Source organism: Tenrec ecaudatus, chromosome 7 (assembly GCF_050624435.1).
Source record: "Tenrec ecaudatus isolate mTenEca1 chromosome 7, mTenEca1.hap1, whole genome shotgun sequence".
In the NCBI taxonomy this organism is placed as follows: domain Eukaryota; kingdom Metazoa; phylum Chordata; class Mammalia; order Afrosoricida; family Tenrecidae; genus Tenrec; species Tenrec ecaudatus.
The window spans coordinates 125,871,476-125,891,707 of NC_134536.1; the positions used below are offsets into that span (position 1 = coordinate 125,871,476).

A 20,232-nucleotide genomic window follows, 5' to 3' on the forward strand; every position below is an offset into this window, starting at 1 on the left:
CCCAGCTCATGACCACTACGATACCAGGGCTTCTGGTAAGAGAAAAGCAAGCAAGAAAAAAGAAAAACTGTCAATAAAATCCATACGTGAAAGGAAAGTCGCATAGAAAACGATCATGAGCAATGAAATCAACTAGTTAGGTGAAGCTTTGTGGGGTGCCGTGTGTTTCTGGTGCCAGGACTGTCTGCACGTTGGGTGGTTTCTCTAGCTTTCCCCCTCCCTACATGGAACTGTACCCACTGCCCCTGAGTGAGTTGATTCCCACTCAGAGCAAGCCAAGAGGGCAGAGTAGAACACCCCCTAGCGTTTCTGAGTTTGTAAACCATTGTGGGAGTAGACAGCCTCTGCTTTCTTCCCCAGAGCATCGCATGCATCCGGTTCAACTTCCAGCCTTGGGGTGAGCACCCCACAGATTAACCTACTTTACCACGAGGAATTCTAGTTATAATTATAAAGGCCCTATTTTCCAAACGGAAAGTCAGATGTCTAACAAATTGCCTTCATTGAAAATAATCAGATTATAAGAAATTGGTCCTGTCCCAGAAAATGCAGGACACATGTCCCCAAATGAAAAGCACTTGCATGGGGCTCAGCTCCTGCTCCCCCTGCTCCCGCTGCTCCCAGGGCAAATGTGAGCCCGGCTGCCACTGTAGGAAGGCTGGCGCAGCAGGGTTCCCTCTGCCCGCTGGCTCCGGGCCTTCCCTGAATCAGATGAATAGCCATTGGCCAGGGCCGAGTCCACAGACCAAAAGCCCTCGAGCTGCCTCGGTTCTGTTTCCAAATGAAAGCCAGTGTGGCCTCCTCTCTAAAGCTTGCTGCAAGTCACGGTGGCGTCAACTGTGCACCGAGCTGTCTGACTAGAAGTGCCTTGGAAGAAAGGCCTGGTGATCTGCCTCTGCACATCAGCCAACAAAAGCCCTATGGGTCCCACTGGCAGGCTCCGTACACAGTCACAGGGATGTGCCGGAGCAGGCCGTGTTTCCTTCCGTGGTGCAGGGGGTTGCCCTGGGTTGGGGCACACATTCAAGGCAGTGAACAACAATGAAGAAACAAAGAAGATTCCCAGGGAAAGCACAATGACACGCAGCAATGATAAGAAGCAATCTGATCACAACACTCTCAAGTTATGACAAAATGCTCAGTCTAGATTCAAGGAGATTTGGAAGGTGAGTCCCATAGACGATGGGCTCCCAAACTTATTTGACTGCCAGCCCCTTTTCAGAAAGAAAATTTTAACTAAATCAGCAGCTCATTGGCAGTTAAAGGCTTCCATACTGTAATACACAGGATAACGTACAAGTAACTGTTCTCTCTGGGGAGTTGTATTGCCCACTGTGGGAAATACGGTCCTACCTTCTCAAATTTTGCATTGCACTGCTTCTCTAAGGAGCCCTGGTAGCCCAGTGGGGGTATGCATTGAGCTATAAACTACCAAGTCAGCAGTTTGAAACCACCAGCTGCTCCACGGATGAAAGAGGAGGCCTGCTATACCTGGAAAGATTTGCAGTCTTAGAAACCCACAGGAGCAGTTCTACCCTGTCCTATAGGGTCACTGTGAGTCAGCATCTACTCACTGGCAAATGGGTGTGATGAGTTTTGTATTGCTTCTCTGAGGCTGTGCATTGAAGTGTCATACCCTCGCTTCTGCTCAGACGCGGAGGGAGCTACCTTGTTGGGAAGAAAGGGAACCCAGGTCCTGCTGCTTCCAGCTCCTGCTGGGATAGCAGAGCTACGCATACCCAGCAAAGCTTCAACTCCCTGAGCTTCTGGCGTGAGGCCATCTAGCCCTTAGCCCTAAGGCCAAGGCTGCAAAGCATCAGACAGCACATATTTTCCAGCATCTGTCAGAACGACTCCACTCTGCTGTCGAAACAGCAAAGGTGACACGCCAACAAATGGATCTATGCTCCAGCAACATTTCTGAAATTTGAGATTCATACAATTTTCATGGGCTACAAAATACAGGATGGGCAGGTAGGGCTGCAAAAAGCTCTTGGATAAACAGAATTAAGGGTAAGCTAGTGAGAAGGTTGATTGCAAAGTTGATGATCTGGAAGGTCAACTCCCACCTAATAAACAATTTTAAACATTGTTTAACATGTCAATAAAATAAAATGTTAGAGCAAAGTTAAAAAAAGATAAAAGTATGAATCCTAAATGTCACATTGTTCATTTAGGAAAAGCTTTCAAGAGGGAAAATTTTCTTAAATTTTCACGTAATGCATGATGCAAAGAGAGAGGTTAAATTCTAAATATTCTTAAAGTGCCTTGAAAAAAATCATAGCATCTTTTCATGGACTTTTCAAATTCTCTTCATATGACCCTTTTGTACACCTCCACCCCACCCACCCCCCCTCAGGCCATTTAGAGATGGGAAGCTCCACCTTGGACTGAGGGTCATAGAGAAAGAGGTGCTAGTTTGTGTTATTCTAACTGGTGGCTGATCCTCCTGTGATCCACTGGGGAGTCCAACCAAAGATGGAGCACTTGCTCTGTGGTTTGCTGGCCTCTACCTTAGTGACACTGCCTGATTCCTATACCTCTCAGTCTCTTCACCTGGATACAAGGTTAGTGGCCCTTCGCATCTCATTGCCATGTGAATTAAATGACTGAATGGACATAGAGCACTTCAGTCAGTTCTTGGCTCCCAGCAGACATTTGTAAGTGACAGCTGTGCTGCCCCTGCCATTGAATGCACTCGCCAAGCCCAAATGCCCTAGTGTCTACCCTCTGGACCCGCCACACCAGCTTCCCCTGCCATGCAGAAGTGTGTGCTGCCCTCTTCTGGCAGGCACAGCAATCAGCACCTGTACTGGTTCAAACCACATCCAGCTCAGAGGCCTGAGTCCGTGCTGACTCACAGCGACCCTATAGGACAGGCTGGGACAAGTCCTATGGCTTTCTGAGACTGTGCCTCTTCGTGAGGGAGCAGGAGACCCAGCTTTCTCCAGAGGAACAGCTGCTGGTTTCAAGCCTTCTGCAGACAGGGCCCGGGCTGCCTAAACTTTGCCCGGCGTTCCCGAAAGGCCAGGTCTGCCCAGGATTTCTAAGCCACCTTCCATGATCGCTGGGGACACCAATGGATGCACGTGTCCCCAAGGCCTGATGCAGCCCAGGGTGCGCTGGTGACAAACTGTCCCTAATGCTGCTTTCTCCTTTTCCCCCTGCGTTTTTCTTCTCTCCACCATCTTCACTCTGATGAACTTCCTTGATCTAAAATATTCACAGTGGCCTGGAGGGCTGTTACCCCAGAGCTAACAAGCTCCTCCCTATCAAAGTCAGCTCTGCACTGTTTCCCCCCAAAGCGTGGTGAGAGCAAACACATGGAGGGGTGAGGGTAGAAGGAAGGGCACTGGGGGCATGGTAGGGCGTTTCCCCAGTGCCCGTAATGGGACCAGCAGGCTTAGAAGAGAGGGTGTGCATGCTCTATTTCAAGTCTCAGGACACTCAAGTTCTCACCCCCCCGACCTCCCCCACACACAGCCTTCCGCCCCTGGACTACTGGGTCCAGTCCACAGGGACAACCATCTCCCATCCAGCCTCTGCCTCCCCCAGCAACGCCCCACTCTGAGATGGACACGAAGCCGATATGTGCCCCGCTGTCCCGCGTGAACGTTAGAATTCCCCTGCAGCAGGACAGCCCTCTGCCGAGAACCGAAAGGTCGGCAGTTCAATCCCAGCGGCTGCTCCCTGGGAAACCAGACCTAAGATGGGCTCAAGGAAAGCCCAGGCACCGGGTCTGCTCGGTCACATAGGAGGACTCTGAGAAGCAATCGACCCAAGGGCCCCCAGACCAACATCGGGGGCCTCAGGCCCTGGGTGCTGGAAATGGTTCCGGTATCACCTGCACCCCGGGGCCTTCCCACGGCTCATAAAATCCCAGAGGATGAAAGGTCCGCTGCCACCTGCCAAGTCACTGAGCCAGCACAGACTGAGGGCGTCCCCGGAGCTCACAGACACAGAGGGCTCTGCCAGGTCGGGGTAGACCCCCCCCCTATGTCTTCCAGTGAGTCTTTGATGCTGTGTTTTATCCAGAGGGGATGCTCCCAACTTGTAACGTAATTGTGTGCCTGAAATGAAGCCTTGGGCAGTCCTAAGGAAGGGGTCCTGGTGCCTGACTTGTTGAATGGGGGAGGGGCAGGCAAGAGAAGAGGAAGGTGGTCCTGCGTGGGTGGGCACAATCATTAGTGGAAGGAGTCCGCCTGGTGTGTTGCTGTGTGGGCTTCCTGGCTGGAGTTGAGCTGAGACCACTAACACCATTCCATGGGGTCGGATGTCCCTATCTGACCAGAATGGGTCTTCCTGGCCTGGCCTCAGATCAAGAGCCAGGGAAGAAAGGGACCTGAGCTGACTCACTGGAACACAGGTGACATGCTCTCTGTCCTCTCCCTAGGGCTGCGTGTCTGTCCTGAGCAGCTGGCGCCTCTGGTCTTTAGCCCCTTCACATGTGGTCACTAAACCAGTGTCTTTTTCTGCTGTCTCTCTTTCGGGGGGGTGTGAGTGTGTGTGTGTGTGTGTGTGTGTGTGTGTGTGTGTGTGTGTGTCTATACACAGGCATCTCCACAGACAGCATGTGTGTAGTCTGATGTTTTCAAATGCTAGCTAAGGGCTTCACATGCTTCCTTAAATATATATATATATATATATATATACACACATTTATGGGTATATTATATTGATGAAGGGCGGCAGCATGGCCATTAAGCACATGGTGTTTAGACCACAGGTATGCAATAGCGTGCATGTGGGTGTGTGTTTCCACCTTCCATTGTGTGTGTTTAGGTCGGGAACACCGCAGTTCGTTTACAGACTGGGCTGCCCTAATAGCCCCTTGTCTGTGATTAGAATATAGCTTGGGGGGAGGGCACTGTCCCTTGTCTCTGTTTATTCTTACTGGAGACTAGGTCTGGGGAGAGCAATATTTAGAAAGGGTGCCTTGTTTTGGATAGCTGTGGGGCTGGCAAGGGACAGCATATAAAACCCAACGGGTGTGCTGAGCCTCCTGACAAATGTCCAAAGCATAGATGTCCATGGTCAGTTCTGTCCCTAACTAAAGATGCAGCCAGGGTGGGCATCTTTTTGCAGCAGGAAGCACTGACTGACACATGGGGACAAGCTTTCAGAAGCCCTGGTGGACCCTAGGATGGGTCTGGACAGACCAGGCACTTCTCAAGGCTAAACTCTTTTTACTGCAAACAAGTATTAATACAATGTGAGAATTGAGACCGGGGTTAAAGCTAGTCTAGTATTTTTCATTGATCAGTATTTTTCATTTTATATATATATATATATATATATGGTGCTACACAGAAATAGAACCTTAAGACCAAAATTGATTCAACAACAGGAAGTTGTTGGTCTTTGCCTTTGACCGCGGAGAGCTGGTTCTGACTCAGAGGACAGTGCAGAGCTGGCCCCTCTCCCTCTCAAACAGCAGCTCAGAAACCCAACCCATCGAGTCGTTGCTGACCGGTAGTGACCCCATGACACAGGGTAGAACTGCCCCTGTGAGACTCACTCATTATGGGTAGAGCAAGCCCACCTTTCTCCAGAAGAGTGGCTGGTGGTTTTGATCTCCTGGCCTTGCAATTGTAACCACGACACCACCTGGGCTCCTACCAGGGACAGCTAGCCAGTGGGTTGGAAATGTCCTTTCAGTGAACAGTCAAGCGCTTTAACTACTGCACTACCAGGCTTCCTGTCAGGGAGATTTTCCGAGAGATGCTTTGACACCATGCCTGCAAAAATGTGCGCAACATCACCCTGATGGTGAACTTGGATCCGGACGGAGCATGGTTTCGTTCTGTTGAGTCACTATGCGCTGGAACAGACCCAACAACGATGACGACGACGACAATTCTCTTGCTTATTTCTCTTTGAAACTTCCCAGTTAGCTCCTGAAGTTCTGTGACTAGAACTGTCAGCAGAGAACATCGAATGCTTTGATAACCTCCGTCCTATGACTTCAACTTTCACCGTTTAGAAGAACTGAAGCCACCCCGTAAAGGAGTGATTTCATTAGGGATCTGTCAATATGCGCGTCTGTCACTGCGGCTTTAGGGAGGTGCTGGGAGCATAAGTGGTATTTTTCTTCTCACCCTTCCTTTTTTTAAAAATAACTACAGTCAAGGAAAATATATTTGGTGTTAAAGGGGAAACTTCACCAAGAGTCGAAGAGAAAACACAGAAGGCAAAATTCAAATGTTCTCCCAGCTAGAAGCCAGAGGGCAAATGATTATTCTGGGACCGCGGGCCACAGCAGCATTTAATGATTGGGAATGTAGGAACACGTTTCTCAGCACCGTTCCCACGTCTGGGACCCGCCTCTGATCCTGAATGTTTGGGGAGGCAGCGGGGTGGCTTACCCCAGCCCTGTCCTCACGCAGATGGTCTCAGACTGGCTGACATTTGCATTCATGTCCCATGTTCTGTTCCTTCCCCTCAGAGGGGGCCTTGAAGACAAATGTTAGCCTGGCTTCGCCTCAGTTCTACTGTGTCACGTGCAGAGAAGTGGAAGTTGGTGGTGTCCTGTGGCCCTGTTGCAGCTCTGATGACAAAGAGGCCCTGCGTGGCTTGGGCTGAGATCGACAGGCAGGGAGGCCAGATGCAGCAAAGGGAATCCACCCACCCTGCCCCTGCACTGTCCTTTTCCGTCTCAGAAGAAGCCTTCCTGGATCTGGGAAAGCCAGTCCCGTGCGCCTACGGAGCGCGCGACGAACTCTCTCTAGCCGCACATGTTCAGGCACTGCGCAAGGTGCTGCAGTAATAACGTGGTCATGACATGTCGGCAAAGCTTGTGTTTTCATGTCATAGAAACTTGATTATGGCAGCTGAAGCCAATAGTTATTCTACTGACCAAACATCTATAGCATTTTACTCTGCGCCATGTCCTCTTTTAGTGTGACTCCGGACAGCTCTAGACACCCGTCTTTCCTGAGTTTTATCGTCATGCCACAACCTGACTACTGTACCTCCAGCCATCACATCCCATTTCCAGGCTGCACCTGTCTTTTCTTTCTTAATTTTCACAGACCCGGCCTGGCTCACAAGTGTGTCATCTGGCCTCTCAAGCTGAAAGTCAAGCAGTCTGAGGAGATGAGTTGTTTCATCTGGACACATTCACCCAAACACCCACTGCCATCGAGTTGATGCTGACTCACAGAGACCCTATAAGACAGTGTAGAACTGCCCCTGCGGGTGTGGGAGGATGTAACCTGTTATGGGTATAGAAAGCCTCATCTTTCTCCCATGGAGTAGCTGGTGGTTTTGAATTTCTGACCTTCTGGTTTGAAACCCAACTTGTACTGCTACTACCCTGCGAATAAAACTGTCATTGTTTTCATCATCAAGTAGGGAAAGGAGACCCTTTGCATCTAATCTACTTTCGAAGTGATGTGATTGTTTTTTTAGCTCTGGTAAAAAGATATGGAGTGGGGGGGACACACACTTCCTTCAAATTCTCCTTTCAGATAGATAACAATGAAATCATCGCCAGACCCAAATTTTAGGAAACAACTACAATAGTTCACAATACATTTGCTACACGCTTCCTCCGGATTCCAGACTGGAGTCTAGCACTCAGGGAACTGCAGCATGCAAGCCAAACACGGAGTGGAGGCGTCCTCCTGCAGTCCATGATCTGGGGCGTGGGGGGTGGGGAGTATCTAAGTGGGGGGGCCCTCAGGGAGCATCGTGGTGAAAGCCTGGGCATCACTGTGGCATATTGGGGAGATTCTGCAAAAGTCTCGGTCACCCAGGAGCCTCCCCAGACCCATCCTCAAAGAGCATGCTATTCCATGGCTGTTGGGAGGGTTTCCTCTGGCAGGCTTGTGGTTAAGGCTGCCGAGCCAGCAGGAAAGAGCCAGCTGAGGGTCTCTGTTCTGTCAGCATTTATGAAACCTAAGAGAAGGCCCAGCGATATTTGTCTGGGGTGATGCCCTCAGGGCAGAAGGTGAGTGAAGTACGGTATTTCTCAAGCCAGGCCGGAAGCCAGGGTTGATTTCTTTTTCTTTTCTTTTCTTTTTTTTTTTTGCTGCTTGAAACAAAGATTTTCTTAGGGTTTTGCTGCTGCTGTTGTCATTCGCTTGAATTCTTACACACCAGCAGCACCACATGAGGAGCCCTGGCGACTCCGTGGTGAACTGAAAGGTTGATGGTTTGAAACAGGCCTGGCAACCTTCTGTAAATGTCACAGCTGAGAAAATCCTGTGGGGGCACTTCTCAGCCACATGGGGTCTCCATGAGGGGAACCGACTCAGCAGCACCCAACGGCACCCGCCTCACTCGGGAATGTCAAAACCACACCCAAGGCACGGCAGGCATGGTGCTGAGCCTTCTGTAGGTGCTGACGCAGTCGTTACCCACAGTCACCTTCTGGGCTAAGCCATGGTCCGATCTCCACTGACACACATGGAAACTGGGGTTCCCAAGCTAAGTAACCAGGCTCGACTCATTGTGTGGCAAAGTGTAGATCCCAAACTAGGCAGCTAGTCTCATGGACATTGATACCCCATGAGGATAAATAGTGTACATTTAAGATGCTCTGCTGTTTCAAAAGGACCCTTGGTGGCATCGTGGTTGTGAGTTGAGTTGCGATCTGCAAGGTCTGCAGTTCGAAACCACCAGCAACTCTTTGGGGAAAAGCAGGGACTTTCTACTCCCATAAAGAATTACGGTCTCGGGAACTCATGGAGTCAGCCCTATTCTGTCCCATGTGGTCGCTCTGAGTAGGCACAGACTCGATGGCAGCTAGTTGTTTTCTTGTAATATGGTTTAAAACACATTGTGGTGCTGAGCGTGTACACAGAGTGGGTCACGTAGGAAACCATGGTCCAGTGACTTACAAACCAAAGCTCTCACAGAATCCATGCCTTGTGTTTCCATTACTATTGCTCACAGCTCTCAGCTTCACTAACTCATGTCCCAGCAACTGGCGAGAAACAAGGGACACCACACCTGTCCCTGATCTGGCGTGTGTCAGATCCATGTTTGAGGAGTGAAAGAATGGACAGCAGAAACAATGCATCATCTATTCACAAAAAGGCCCCAACCAGCTACTGTTTAAATTTAGAGTCACGGCACCGGGATGGCGGGTGACCAACTTTACCTGCAATTTTAAATCTCAGAATGACCACACACTGTCCCAGGTGCCCTGGAATCCGGTCCCAGGGTAGGCCTGCACCCCTCCGGGGTCTCAGCATCGTGATCTCTCAGAAGACCTGTCTCCCGAGTTGTCTCTGGGTGGTTTTGAACCTCCAACTTTCCAGGAGTGGAATGCCTAACATTAATACATAGCTCTTATAGAGAGACATGACCTGTGGATGAAACAAGCCACATTTGTGGTCCGGGCACTTCAGCTTCGGAGCTGGGTGTGTGGAAAAAGAGAGTGTTTAGGTCTCGACGTCGGGACAGATGACCAAGAGAGTTAGACTCTCTCATGAACAGCTCGTTCCAGATGTTTGAACATCAACATCCATCCTAATCTACGGCCTGATACTTAAAAATAACCTGTTGCAAAGTAACCATAAAAAACCCTCACAGTTTCAGCCTGCTTCGGTCGGCTACCTAAACTCCAGCCAGCATCAATAGCTGCAGTCAGCATTTATGTCGTCCCTTCTATTAGCACAATGGGTTTTACAACCATTTATGAGTTTCTGGAAAGCCTAATAGAAAACACTCCTCCGAGTCAGCCGAGCAAGAAACAGAAGCGTTAGCTCAAGGATAGGCCAGAAGGGGTCGCCTCCGCTCCGTGGCTGAAGTCCCTGACCAGGAGCTCACTCCTCTGGCCTCTCGCCCTTCCTCCTTCACCCATATCTGGCTCCATTCACAGCCTGTCTCTCTCCTCCCACTGCTAGACGTTGTTGGAATCTGCATCGGTACACACTGTGTACACAAAAGGAGAGCTAAGTTTGAAAACCTAAGTGATCATCTTTCTCTTCAAATTTACTGTGGTTTTGAGGAGATTTGGGGCAAGGATCTGATTCTGGAGTTGTATAGTCTCCTTACTTCTCTTCATACCCCCCCGCCCCCCCACACACACAGAACACGAGAGGCATGCTGAAGCTGTCCTAACCGTACTGGTGTTTGAAGCACAGTCAAATCTCGCCTTGCTATTTGTTTGTTTGTTTGTTTGGGTGTGAGAATGATCGGAGTTCTGAACGTAGGCTGAATATGAACTAAATCTGTGGAGACATGTCCAAAGGATGGTTCTTCACATGGATTCGCCATAGGACTCAGGGAGGAAGCTGTACACAGAATACAGCTTCTTCCTGATAAACAAGCAAGCAAACAAACAAACAAATACAATGCCCTCGGTCACCTGGGGAGACACAAGGGGGCTTCAGAAAGTGCATGGGAGATGGAAACTGAAAACAATGGCTTTTTCCCCATCCCATTTTTTGAAGCCCTGTCATTTGGGAGAGAGGGTGCTCCCCAGTGCTTACTTGGGAATTCCCTCACTGAAACAGACGAGGGTATGTCTACGCTGTCGTACACCATGTTGGAGATACTGTCTTCGGGGGAAAGAATTGTGTACTGGTATCTCACTTTCGGAAAGGCACTGTAGGAGCGTGTCCTTTAATCCATCCTCCCATCCAAGACCCAAATTCTTCCTAGAACACCACTCCTGCCCCAGCCACCGGCAGCACGGGGCTGTGGACTCTTCTCTACCCAGCGGCCACCACTCCAGAGGCAGCAGCACGGGCATCTACGGACGTGACCATTGTTGCGTGTAGCTTTCACAGAAACCCACTGTTTCCACAACCCCGGCTCTCACGAGAAGCCCCAGAATTATTTCCCGCAAGCGAGCCCTCAGGTCTTCCACAGCCAGAGCTACTTCGACCACGTCCTCCTCTCTGGCTGTGAGAACGTTCGACACCCCTGCCCCGTCGGGGGAGCACAATGGCGATCCGGAAGAGAGGGCCCCGAGCGATGTCATCGCTGGCCACTGGCACGCTGGAAGCTCTCGGGATTCTCCTTGGCCCTGGACCGTTCTAGCTAAGCTTCACTTTCGACCCTAGACACGGAGCGACCTGGGGCTGCTCACCTGCTCCTTCCCGGGCCCTCTCCTTCCCTGCTGCCTCCGCATAAACGGGAGTTGTACAGCCGCAAGAACGATGCCATCGCTACCTCTGTAGCATGTAGCGATCACACTGTTGCTGGTGTCCTTAGCTGTCCACAATAGTGTGGTCATCTCTGTATGGTCTCTCCAAAGAAGTGCAATGAGGCGACCCCATTGGGTTCTTCTCCACAGCTGCATGGTTTCTGTTGTTGTTTTAACCTGTTGGATTTATGAACATGATCTCAAAGAAGATGAAAAGTCTTCCTTCAGACCCCTAGGTATTAGATATGTCTGTCCTCACACCCTCCGATGGCTCTCTCACCTTTCCCCAGTGTTCTGGGGTCACATAGACAAAGTGATAGTATTTGCCCCCGGTGCCAGCAGAGTTGACAGTTGTTGCTGAGAGATTATTTGAAGCATCCGGGGTGTACTCTGAGAGAGCACTGATGGTGCCCTGGTCACAGGTTGGGCTGTTCCCTCCAGGTCAGCAGTTCGAATCCACCAGGAGCTCCACAGTAGGAAGGTGAGGCTTTCGACTCCCATAAAGAGCTACAGGCCCGGAAACCCTTAGAAGCAGTTCTTCATTGTCCTGTAGGGTTGCCATGAATCAGAATCGACTCGATGGCAATGAGTTTTGTTTTGTGGTCCATTCCCTGCTCAGAGATCACTCTGCCTAGTAGGGCCAGCCATGCTCTCTGGGAGCATGAAGAATTTCAGCTAAAAGCAAACTGTTGGTAATGTCAGAGTCACAAAGCAGTCACCCTCGAGTCAGTGCTGGCCCATGGTGCCCACAGGCTTGCTGGAGTAGCACTGTGCTCCATTCTAATGGGCTCCCTCCCTGGTTGCTTTTTGGAAAGTAGCTCGCCAGGCCATTCCTCCAAGGTGGTTCAGAACAGACGCAACTGTCAAGCTTTAGGTTCACAGATGTTCATCATTTCCACCACCCCGGGACTCCATCACAGTAGTACGCAAGATTGTTAAGTCAGCTGGGAAGTGCGGCCCGAGGGAGTCAGATCTGGAAAACCACACGTCTCACTTCCCAGGGTACACGAGAGACCTGCACAGCAGCAAAGGGAGGTGGCAGGTGAGGTAGCTCCTCAAGGGGCTGTTGGGACAATCTCTGGTACATTGGGGCAATCTTGTAGACTAGAAGACGTCTTGGAATCCAACAACCTATTTTGAAATCCTGGTTCTGCTCCTAATTAATATAATAAGGTTAATGTTTGAAAGGTGTGTGTGTCGGGGGGGGGGGTAGGGGGTTGATTTCCTCCTTTGCCTTTCTGAGTAAAACCTGTGTGAGCAGAGATGATGATTTCAATAGAAGAAATTCTAGAAGATTCTACCTCTGATACTCAAAATAGCATTTTCAATCAGACAGTAGCCTTGCAAGCCAAATGTTTGCCTTAAAATATTCTAAATTCTTTGCTCTTTCCTCTTGTAACCCAGAGGACTCAACTTTTAGCCTAGAGTGCCCTCGGTGTAGACGAGAAAGCCCAGGTGGCTTTCTGTGTGTTGGTCAGAGGGCTGAGGGGCTGAGGAGATGAAGTGCTTCCCTTCTGGTCCAGCGGCTTAGAGATGAAGGGAGAAAAGAGACCGGCACGTCATGGAAGTGGGTCTGGTAAGCCCGGCACAGGGCTTTGCTTACTTATCCTGCTGGGGGCTTTCAGGTAGCGCTGTCAGGTCAGCAGCTGCCCTGATGGCATAGTGATTATGCATTGGGCTGTGATCCACAGGTCAGCTGTTTGAAACCACCAGCAGCTCCTCTGGAGAAAGACAAGGTGTCTACTCCAGTAAAGCATTGCCGTCTCCGAAACCCACAGGGGCAGTTCGACCCTGTCCTACAGGGTCACTGAGAGTCGCCATCAGCTTGATGGCAGTGAGTTTCGTTTCTTTGAGTTCGGTCTGGCGAGCATTGCATGGCTAACCACAAGGTTAGCAATTCAAACCCAACAGCAGTTCCTCAGGAGGCACGCGCTGCTCCCATGAAGATTCATGGCCTGAGGAACCCCGTGAAGGCTTACGAGCAGCTGGAATTGCTGCCGTAACCATGGATTGGGTTTTCAAGCAGTCCCCTCCCACCCCAGTCCCAGTGTCAGCATCCAGGAAGCTAGTCTGGAAGGGGTATTGGAACTGAGAAGAGACAGGACCCGTGCCTCCCAAACCACCAATCCCAGGACTCCATCTTCTCAGGGCCAGCAGCCCCTCCCCTCCTATGCCAAGGAGATGAGCAGGGCGTGGTTGCCTCTCTGGGATAGTCAGCATTTTTAAGCACAGGGGATTGAGAATTATTCTCAATGGCTATTCAGATGATTACATCAAACTTGTTTATAATCCAAAGTGGACGAAATAAAACTTGTTGTAGCTGTTCCACTCCCCAGGGATTAGTAGTACCTATGGAAGAACATTGCAGTTGCAAACAAAGCCAGACACATGTTCCCCATACACCCTAGGGGTAGTTTACATGGTTGAAAGGGTCCATCTCTGTGTGTGTGTGTGTGTGTGCGCGCGCGCGCAGTATACACATGTACCTAAGACTCAAGTTCTTTTTCAGCAAACGAGGAGAAGTAACCATTCCCATTTCATTAGGTTCATTGTGCGCTTAAATAACTGCTGGCATAACCATCCCGGCCCATTTGGGAAGCGGAGTGAGTGTGCATGTTTGGCGGTGCGGGGAGATGGGCAAGAACAATGGAAGGGGTATAATGGAGCAGAGGATGATGAATCGGACAGACGCCCATCCAGGCTGCTGACATGGGTCAGAAGCTTTGTCCCTCTGCAAGTGTATGTGTCAGTGACAGACCGTGGGAGAGACCAGTGTCATGGGGAGTTCGGCACCTCGCCGCTGCCTGTCTTAGTCCTTTCAAAGACCCCCTGGGACAGCCGCTCCTCTCCAAGTGGAGCTGGAGCCCCAGGGCAAGTGTGTGGGCATTTGTCCGTCCATATCCCTGCATTCGGTACCAAGGAGCCAGCAAGTCACGGCCGAGCTGTGCTTATAAGATCTTGTGGGGTTGGGTTGGAGTCTTGGCTCCTGGGTCCCCATTCAGACTCCATACCCCCGGTAAGAGTATATTATTTTCTTAGTTCAAATTGCTGTTTCCAAGTTATTATTTCTCTATGATGAGAAAACAATATTGGGTCTTATGTAATATCAACCTCAATGAATCTGGAAGTGATCAAGGAATGGGTGGGTTCTCCACCCCCCCACCCCCACCTCTTTTAAAAAGAGAAAAATAAATTTGAGATTGTTTGCATATGGCTGAGAATATTTATGAACTATTCCTGTTTCCTCGTCACATATTTTACCCAGCACATTTGTGTGTGGTACAGAGTAAATCTTCATGGGGTAGGAGGTAGGGGTGCGGGGAAAGCAGTTAAAGGCCTGGGTATCCATTAAGTCCTTGGGTTGTGAGCCATCCTGGGGTGCCCTGGCCCCAGGCTTTCTTGCTGTTGCCTCAAGGTGACCCACTCACGATACTGAAAGAAAGCTTTTTGAAGGAAGGGTTTCTAATGCAAAGACTGGAGGGGTCAGGGCAGCCTAGTTTAGACATTTTCAACATCATTGGGCCACTCTGGTGTCTTTCACATCCCCCACACTCTTACCAGAGCAGCAAGTTCAACATGAACTGTTGCATGACCTGGGTGATGTCAGCCGAAGGAGATCATTAAGTTCTGTGGGTGCCAGATTGAGCCAGGGCCAAAGGAGTGAGCTGGCAGGTAGGAGGGACGCAAACTGGCAGAGAACTCCATGGTGCTGGGCATCTGGGATTTGGTAATGTGGCTATGTTTGGCACAAGGGCAGCTTGCCTTCATTTCCTTCTGGCTGTGCCTCTCAACAAGACTTACTACCAAGTAGGGTCCAAAGGGAGCTTCGGGACAGGGCTGTCGCTGAACATGACAGAATTCTGAGAAGACAAGCTACAGTTGTTGACCTGCCCCCCCCCCCCCGCCCCCAGCCTTAGGGCCTCAGTGTTGGTGCTTCATACACAGGCTCCTTCTCTGCCACCCCTTGGCGTGGTGAGGAATGTACTGACCAAGAGAAAGGGGCCGCCCTGTACAATAACAGTGGCATTCGTTGTTGCCCTGGTATGCACAGACACGAGCCCTCTCCCTGTGTTACCCAGCAACACCTCGCTGTGGCCTTGTCAGGGTCTGGTTGCCATGGCATTCCAGCTCACGACCCATGGCTGTCAGCATTGACTCTGCTCCATAGGATGTTTTGATGGCCAGGTTTTTTGGGGGGCACACTTTTCTTCCCCAGTGTTGTCATTACATAATCTGGTGTCCACTTGAGACTATTAAGAGTGAATGGGGTGGAGTCTAGCTTGTCAATCAGGTTGCATCTTGATGACCTCATTTGGAGGTGCAGTGGAGATAAATAGCTCATTGGAGGCTGGACACTCTCACTCCCTGGGAGACACTGCTGTTGACAAGCCTCATGGAGCTACGCCGATAAAGCCAGAGCCCTGGAACAGGAGAAGCCATGTAGAGACTCATGCCAATGCTGACATGCTTCCACCACCATGGGATCCACAAAACTTTCTATCCACTAGCCTGTGATCTTCCTGCATTCTGTGTTATTGCATGGCTGCGTGAACCTAAAGAGGAATATTGACTAGTATCGACATGTGGAGTAACACTGGGCTTATGGACTTTATCTGGACTGGGCTGGGATGTTTTCTTACTGTACAATTGCTCTTTGATATAAAATTCTCCCTTACACACATATGAGCATCTCCCTAGATTTGTTTCTCTAGTCCACCCAGACTAACACACACAGGTTCTCTGGATAGACTGGAATACGGGCCGAACTTTCTATCTGAAGCCAAGCACAATTACCATTTGTCCCACCCTAGCACTCCATGTGCAGTTAGCTACTTTAATCCCCAGCGTGGGAATGAGAAAACCGTCTCCACAATGAGGGAGTGCAACAGCACATGGTTGCATTAGGGACACAGCTAATCCATTGGGGGGTCTGGATTCAGTAGAAGCAGCAAACGAAGGAACAAAATAATCAGGTTCAGGACCTTGAAGCCTAAGGCTCATGGGTCACAGTAATCAACCGTGGGCGGGTCAAGATTCAAACAAGCTCTAGGCCACTCAGCCTCTTTCCTGACTAGATAGATATCAGAGCCTCCAACTAATCACACTCCCCCACCAATCGCATTCCCTGCCTTAGTGCTGCCAGGATGGCCACCAGCTCAAACCTTCACACGTTAGGCCAAAAATGCATAAAGAGGAGAGATGGAACTGACACGCCAAAGACATCTTGGTGAATGGCACGCTACATCACAGATGGGCCATCAGTCAACAACCACAAGGGAGCCTGGAGAGGTAGTTGATCTTGACCCTGAATTATCCACCTAAATGAGCTTCTGTTGCTATCCAAGACTCCTCTTCAGATGTCAGGACTTGACTCCCAGTCCCACCGCGGGCAGGTGGCGGGGACACACACTTGTACAGCCACCTGCCCGGGTCTCCAGGAGCACCCATCCTAGATTTCTTTCCCTGGGATGATGTGGGTTGGCCAAATTTCAACCGATACCTTATTTGGATTTTCTCCAGCGCAACCAAGATTGTTCCATGACATAAATAAAACGGGTTCAGGGATGCGAGGGAACAAACAAACTCAAATCCTGAGGGCTTCAGGGATGAGGCATAATAAGTATTGTTTAGTGCCCAGTCTCTTCCCTGGCCCTCGAATAGGCTTGCCATCTCGTCGCTGTCTAGACAATTACTAAGGGGAATACACGCATATTTTCTCAGCCCTCCTCACTCTCTTCTCTCAAACTGGAAACTCAAAGCAGATGATGAAGCACAAGTTCAGTGCCACACCAGGGAGAAGGAAGTATTGAGAAACTAGGTCCAACCTCCAGCCGGTTTTCAATCATTCCAGTGTGCACTCCATTGATTTATCTTGGGCCACTGTCAGTCCATTGTCTCAGACAAAAGGCCTTCTGTGGAAGGACTAAGGAGGGTCAGGTGAGTGGCTCCCAGAAGGCACATTTGGGAAACTCTGAGCAAGAGTCCCATCCTCAGACTGCTTCTTCCAGCATGTCCCACCACCACCCCACCCCACCCCACCCCACCCCCTCCTGAATCTGCTGAGATGAACCATTAGAATGACGTCATTGTCCCAGGGCCACACTGCAAACCAGAGCCCTGGGTGGGGGGGGAGAAGGGGGGACTCACGGCACAGGTGCAGTGGTTGATGGTCCAGAGAGCCTTCTCCGTGGCTGTCCTCGGGCTCAGGTGGAAGTTTCTAGGTGAATGCCCGACGATTGGAATGGATTAATAGATTGGGAGTGAGAGGCCCTTTGAGTGATAGTGGCGTCTTGTGGTGGGTCTTCCGGCATTTTATTCCGTTCTGTGTCTGAATAAGTTACTTGAATAATACATATTGGGGCCAGACCCTGAAAGTCTTCTGCTCGATAGCAGTACTTCCCGTGTTCATTCTTTGAGCTGTGCAGTAACGGGTTTCCATGCAGCTGCGATTCTTATGCTGGGGATAAGGAAGGCGTGGTGGTATGGGGTAGGCATGGGGCTGTTAACAAGTAGGTCAACAGTTCAAATCCACCAGCTTCTCGGCAGGAGAGAGATACTGTGGTCTGCTCCTGTAAAGATTACAGCCTCAGAGACCCTCTGGGGGCAGTTCTCCTCTGTCCTGTAGAGCCGGTCTGAGAAGGAACGGGCTTGATGGGTGCGAGGCCACTGTGGTAAGAAGGCCTCTGCCGAAGGTGCAGGTCCTTCCCTTCTGCACAGCTCTTCCATTGGGATCACAGACACGCCGCCTTGGTTCTCAGGACAGCACACCCAGGAAGACCTTCTCTCCTCCTAGAGGTCATGTCGGCACCTTCTCCCTTTCTCAGGGCCAGCTAGACATCTCACCAAACCTGGGCACACACTCCTGCTCTAGGGCCACTGTGCCGTTATTTCTTTATTTCACACTCACTCTTTTTCTATATTATTTTCACCAAAAAAATTACTAGACAGTAAATATTGTTCTGAAAGCGTTTTCTTTCTGGGGCCATTTGCTCCAGTGCTGGTATGGTATATTAACGGCTGCTAGGTGTTCTGTAATGTGGGCGGAGGGCTGGCAGTGTGACAAGGGGGACAGGGTTCAGGGGGAGCCACACACTCAAAGGACCTATGCCCATATCCAGTGGCAAGAAGGTTGGTTAAAGACACATTTTTTAAAAAAAGATCTTTTGTTGTGAGTTAGGGAGAGTTTACATTTCCAATCGTTTTTGTATTCAACAATTTAAACAACTTTTCACACTTCCCAAAAGTTTGTCCTGCCCACTCCACCCCTTAATGATATTTTCTCCTCTTGTAGAACATTATCTTCCTCTTGACTTCAGCTGACCCCTGTCCACCCTCTAGCTTACTGCCTTCCCTTCTCTCTCAGACTTGATCATCCCTGGTAACTATCACAATTGGTGGCTGTGGTACAAAAATCTTTACCTTGAGTTTTCATTCATAACAACAATCTCATAGAGTATTTGCCCTTTTGTGATTGACTGACTTCATGCCAGCCATGCAATGTCATCCAAACCCACCTATGCCACGAGGCATTTCACCACTGTCCTTTAGCGATGCGTAGCATTCCATGTCCACTCCTCCAGCAGTGGACACTTAGGCTGTGTCCACTCTTTGCTCCTGTGAGCGGTGCTGTGGTGATCACGGTGTGCATCTATCTGTTCATATTATGGCTCTTCCTTCTTTGGGGCGTATAGCCCGCCAAGCAAAAACTGCCTCACGTGGCATTTCCCTTCCCAGTTGTCTGAGCAAGCGGCATACCACTTTCCACAGTGGTTGAACAGTTCTGTAGTCCAGCAGCAGAGCAGGAGGGTCCCAGTCTCTCCATGCCCTTTACAGCATTTGCTGTGTGTGTGTGTGTGTAACTTTGCTATACACATTGGTGTAAGGTGATATCAAGATGCATCTTTCTGCTCTCTCATACCAGCCCTTGAGAGAGGCCTGACCAAGGCTCTGAAGAAACTGGATGACTACCTGAACACCCCTTTGCCAGAGGAAATAGACGCCAATTCCTATGGGGACGATGAAAAAGAGTCCCGTCGCAAGTTCCTGGATGGGGACGAGCTGACACTGGCTGATTGCAATCTGCTGCCCAAGCTCCACGTGGTCAAGGTAAGGGAGCACCCTCCTGAAGTGCTCACCAGAGTCAGTTCTGCCTACAGCTCACATCTCAGGCTGAGCCAAGATCACAGTGGCTTTGGTTCTGGCTCTCAAGCCAGAAGGGCAGGAGCCCAAGTTCAGCCTTGATAGCTTGCTGACTCCATACCCTTTCTGAGCTACAGGTTGGTACCTGTGAAATAGGCAGATATTGCCTACCAGGAGGGCTATCTGGGAAGTAAGTACAGCAGGGGAGTGCCTGCTATAGTCTAGGGGTTCAAAATCATATTAGTTGCTGTTGTTAATCAAAATTCCCTAGGTGGTACAAATAGTTAGGCACTCGACTGCTCACTAGTGGCTGGTGGTTCAAATCCACTCAGCAACACCATGGAAGGAAGGTTTAACAATCTACTTCCGTAAAGAGTATACCCCACCCCCACCAATAAACAAAAAATCCCTCAGCAATTGTATTCTACCATGTGGGGCTGCCACGAGGTGCTCCTCTCAACAATAATGGATTTGGCTTGTGGGGTCTTATGACTATTAAGTATAGCCATGTTGTGGGTCCCTTGGTAGCTAAGTGGTTAATTATTTGGCTGATAACCGAGGAGTTGGGAGTTCAAACCTATCAGCTGCTCTGCCGAAGAAAGATGATAGCAGTCAGCTTCTGCAAAGATTTTAGCCCTGGAGACACCATGGGCAGTACTGTCTGGTCCCAGAGTGTGGCTGTGCATTAGAATTGATTTCGTGGCAACATGTCCAGGCAGCATCACATCGGTCCAAAGACCTCTTGCCTTCTCTTTCTCCCAGGTTTTCATTGTCCACACTCCTGCACCTCTATTACACATACCCTCAAACGACATTTGTCCATCTCACTGGGCTGTCTTCTCATTCTTTCTAGCCAAGACTCACCTCTTCAACTCCATGAGAGGTGGAGGCTGCAAGAGGTGGTGTCACACGTAATCATACTCAGGGAGGCCCTGTTACATGCAGTGCAATCCCTCCCCATACAACGACTCTTAGGATCTGCGAGTCAAAGG

The 20,232-nt window shown here is 50.0% G+C and overlaps 1 protein-coding gene across 2 annotated transcripts in view; it reads left to right on the forward strand.

Moving 5' to 3' along the window:
* The window catches only part of CLIC5 (chloride intracellular channel 5), a 193,455-nt gene that overhangs the window by 165,213 nt on the left and 8,010 nt on the right, over window positions 1-20,232 (forward strand). For both annotated transcript variants that reach the window (XM_075554086.1, XM_075554087.1), the window contains exon 5: window positions 19,023-19,207. In XM_075554086.1, the coding sequence (XP_075410201.1) occupies window positions 19,023-19,207 (185 nt within the window). The remainder of the gene's footprint in view (window positions 1-19,022; window positions 19,208-20,232) is intronic.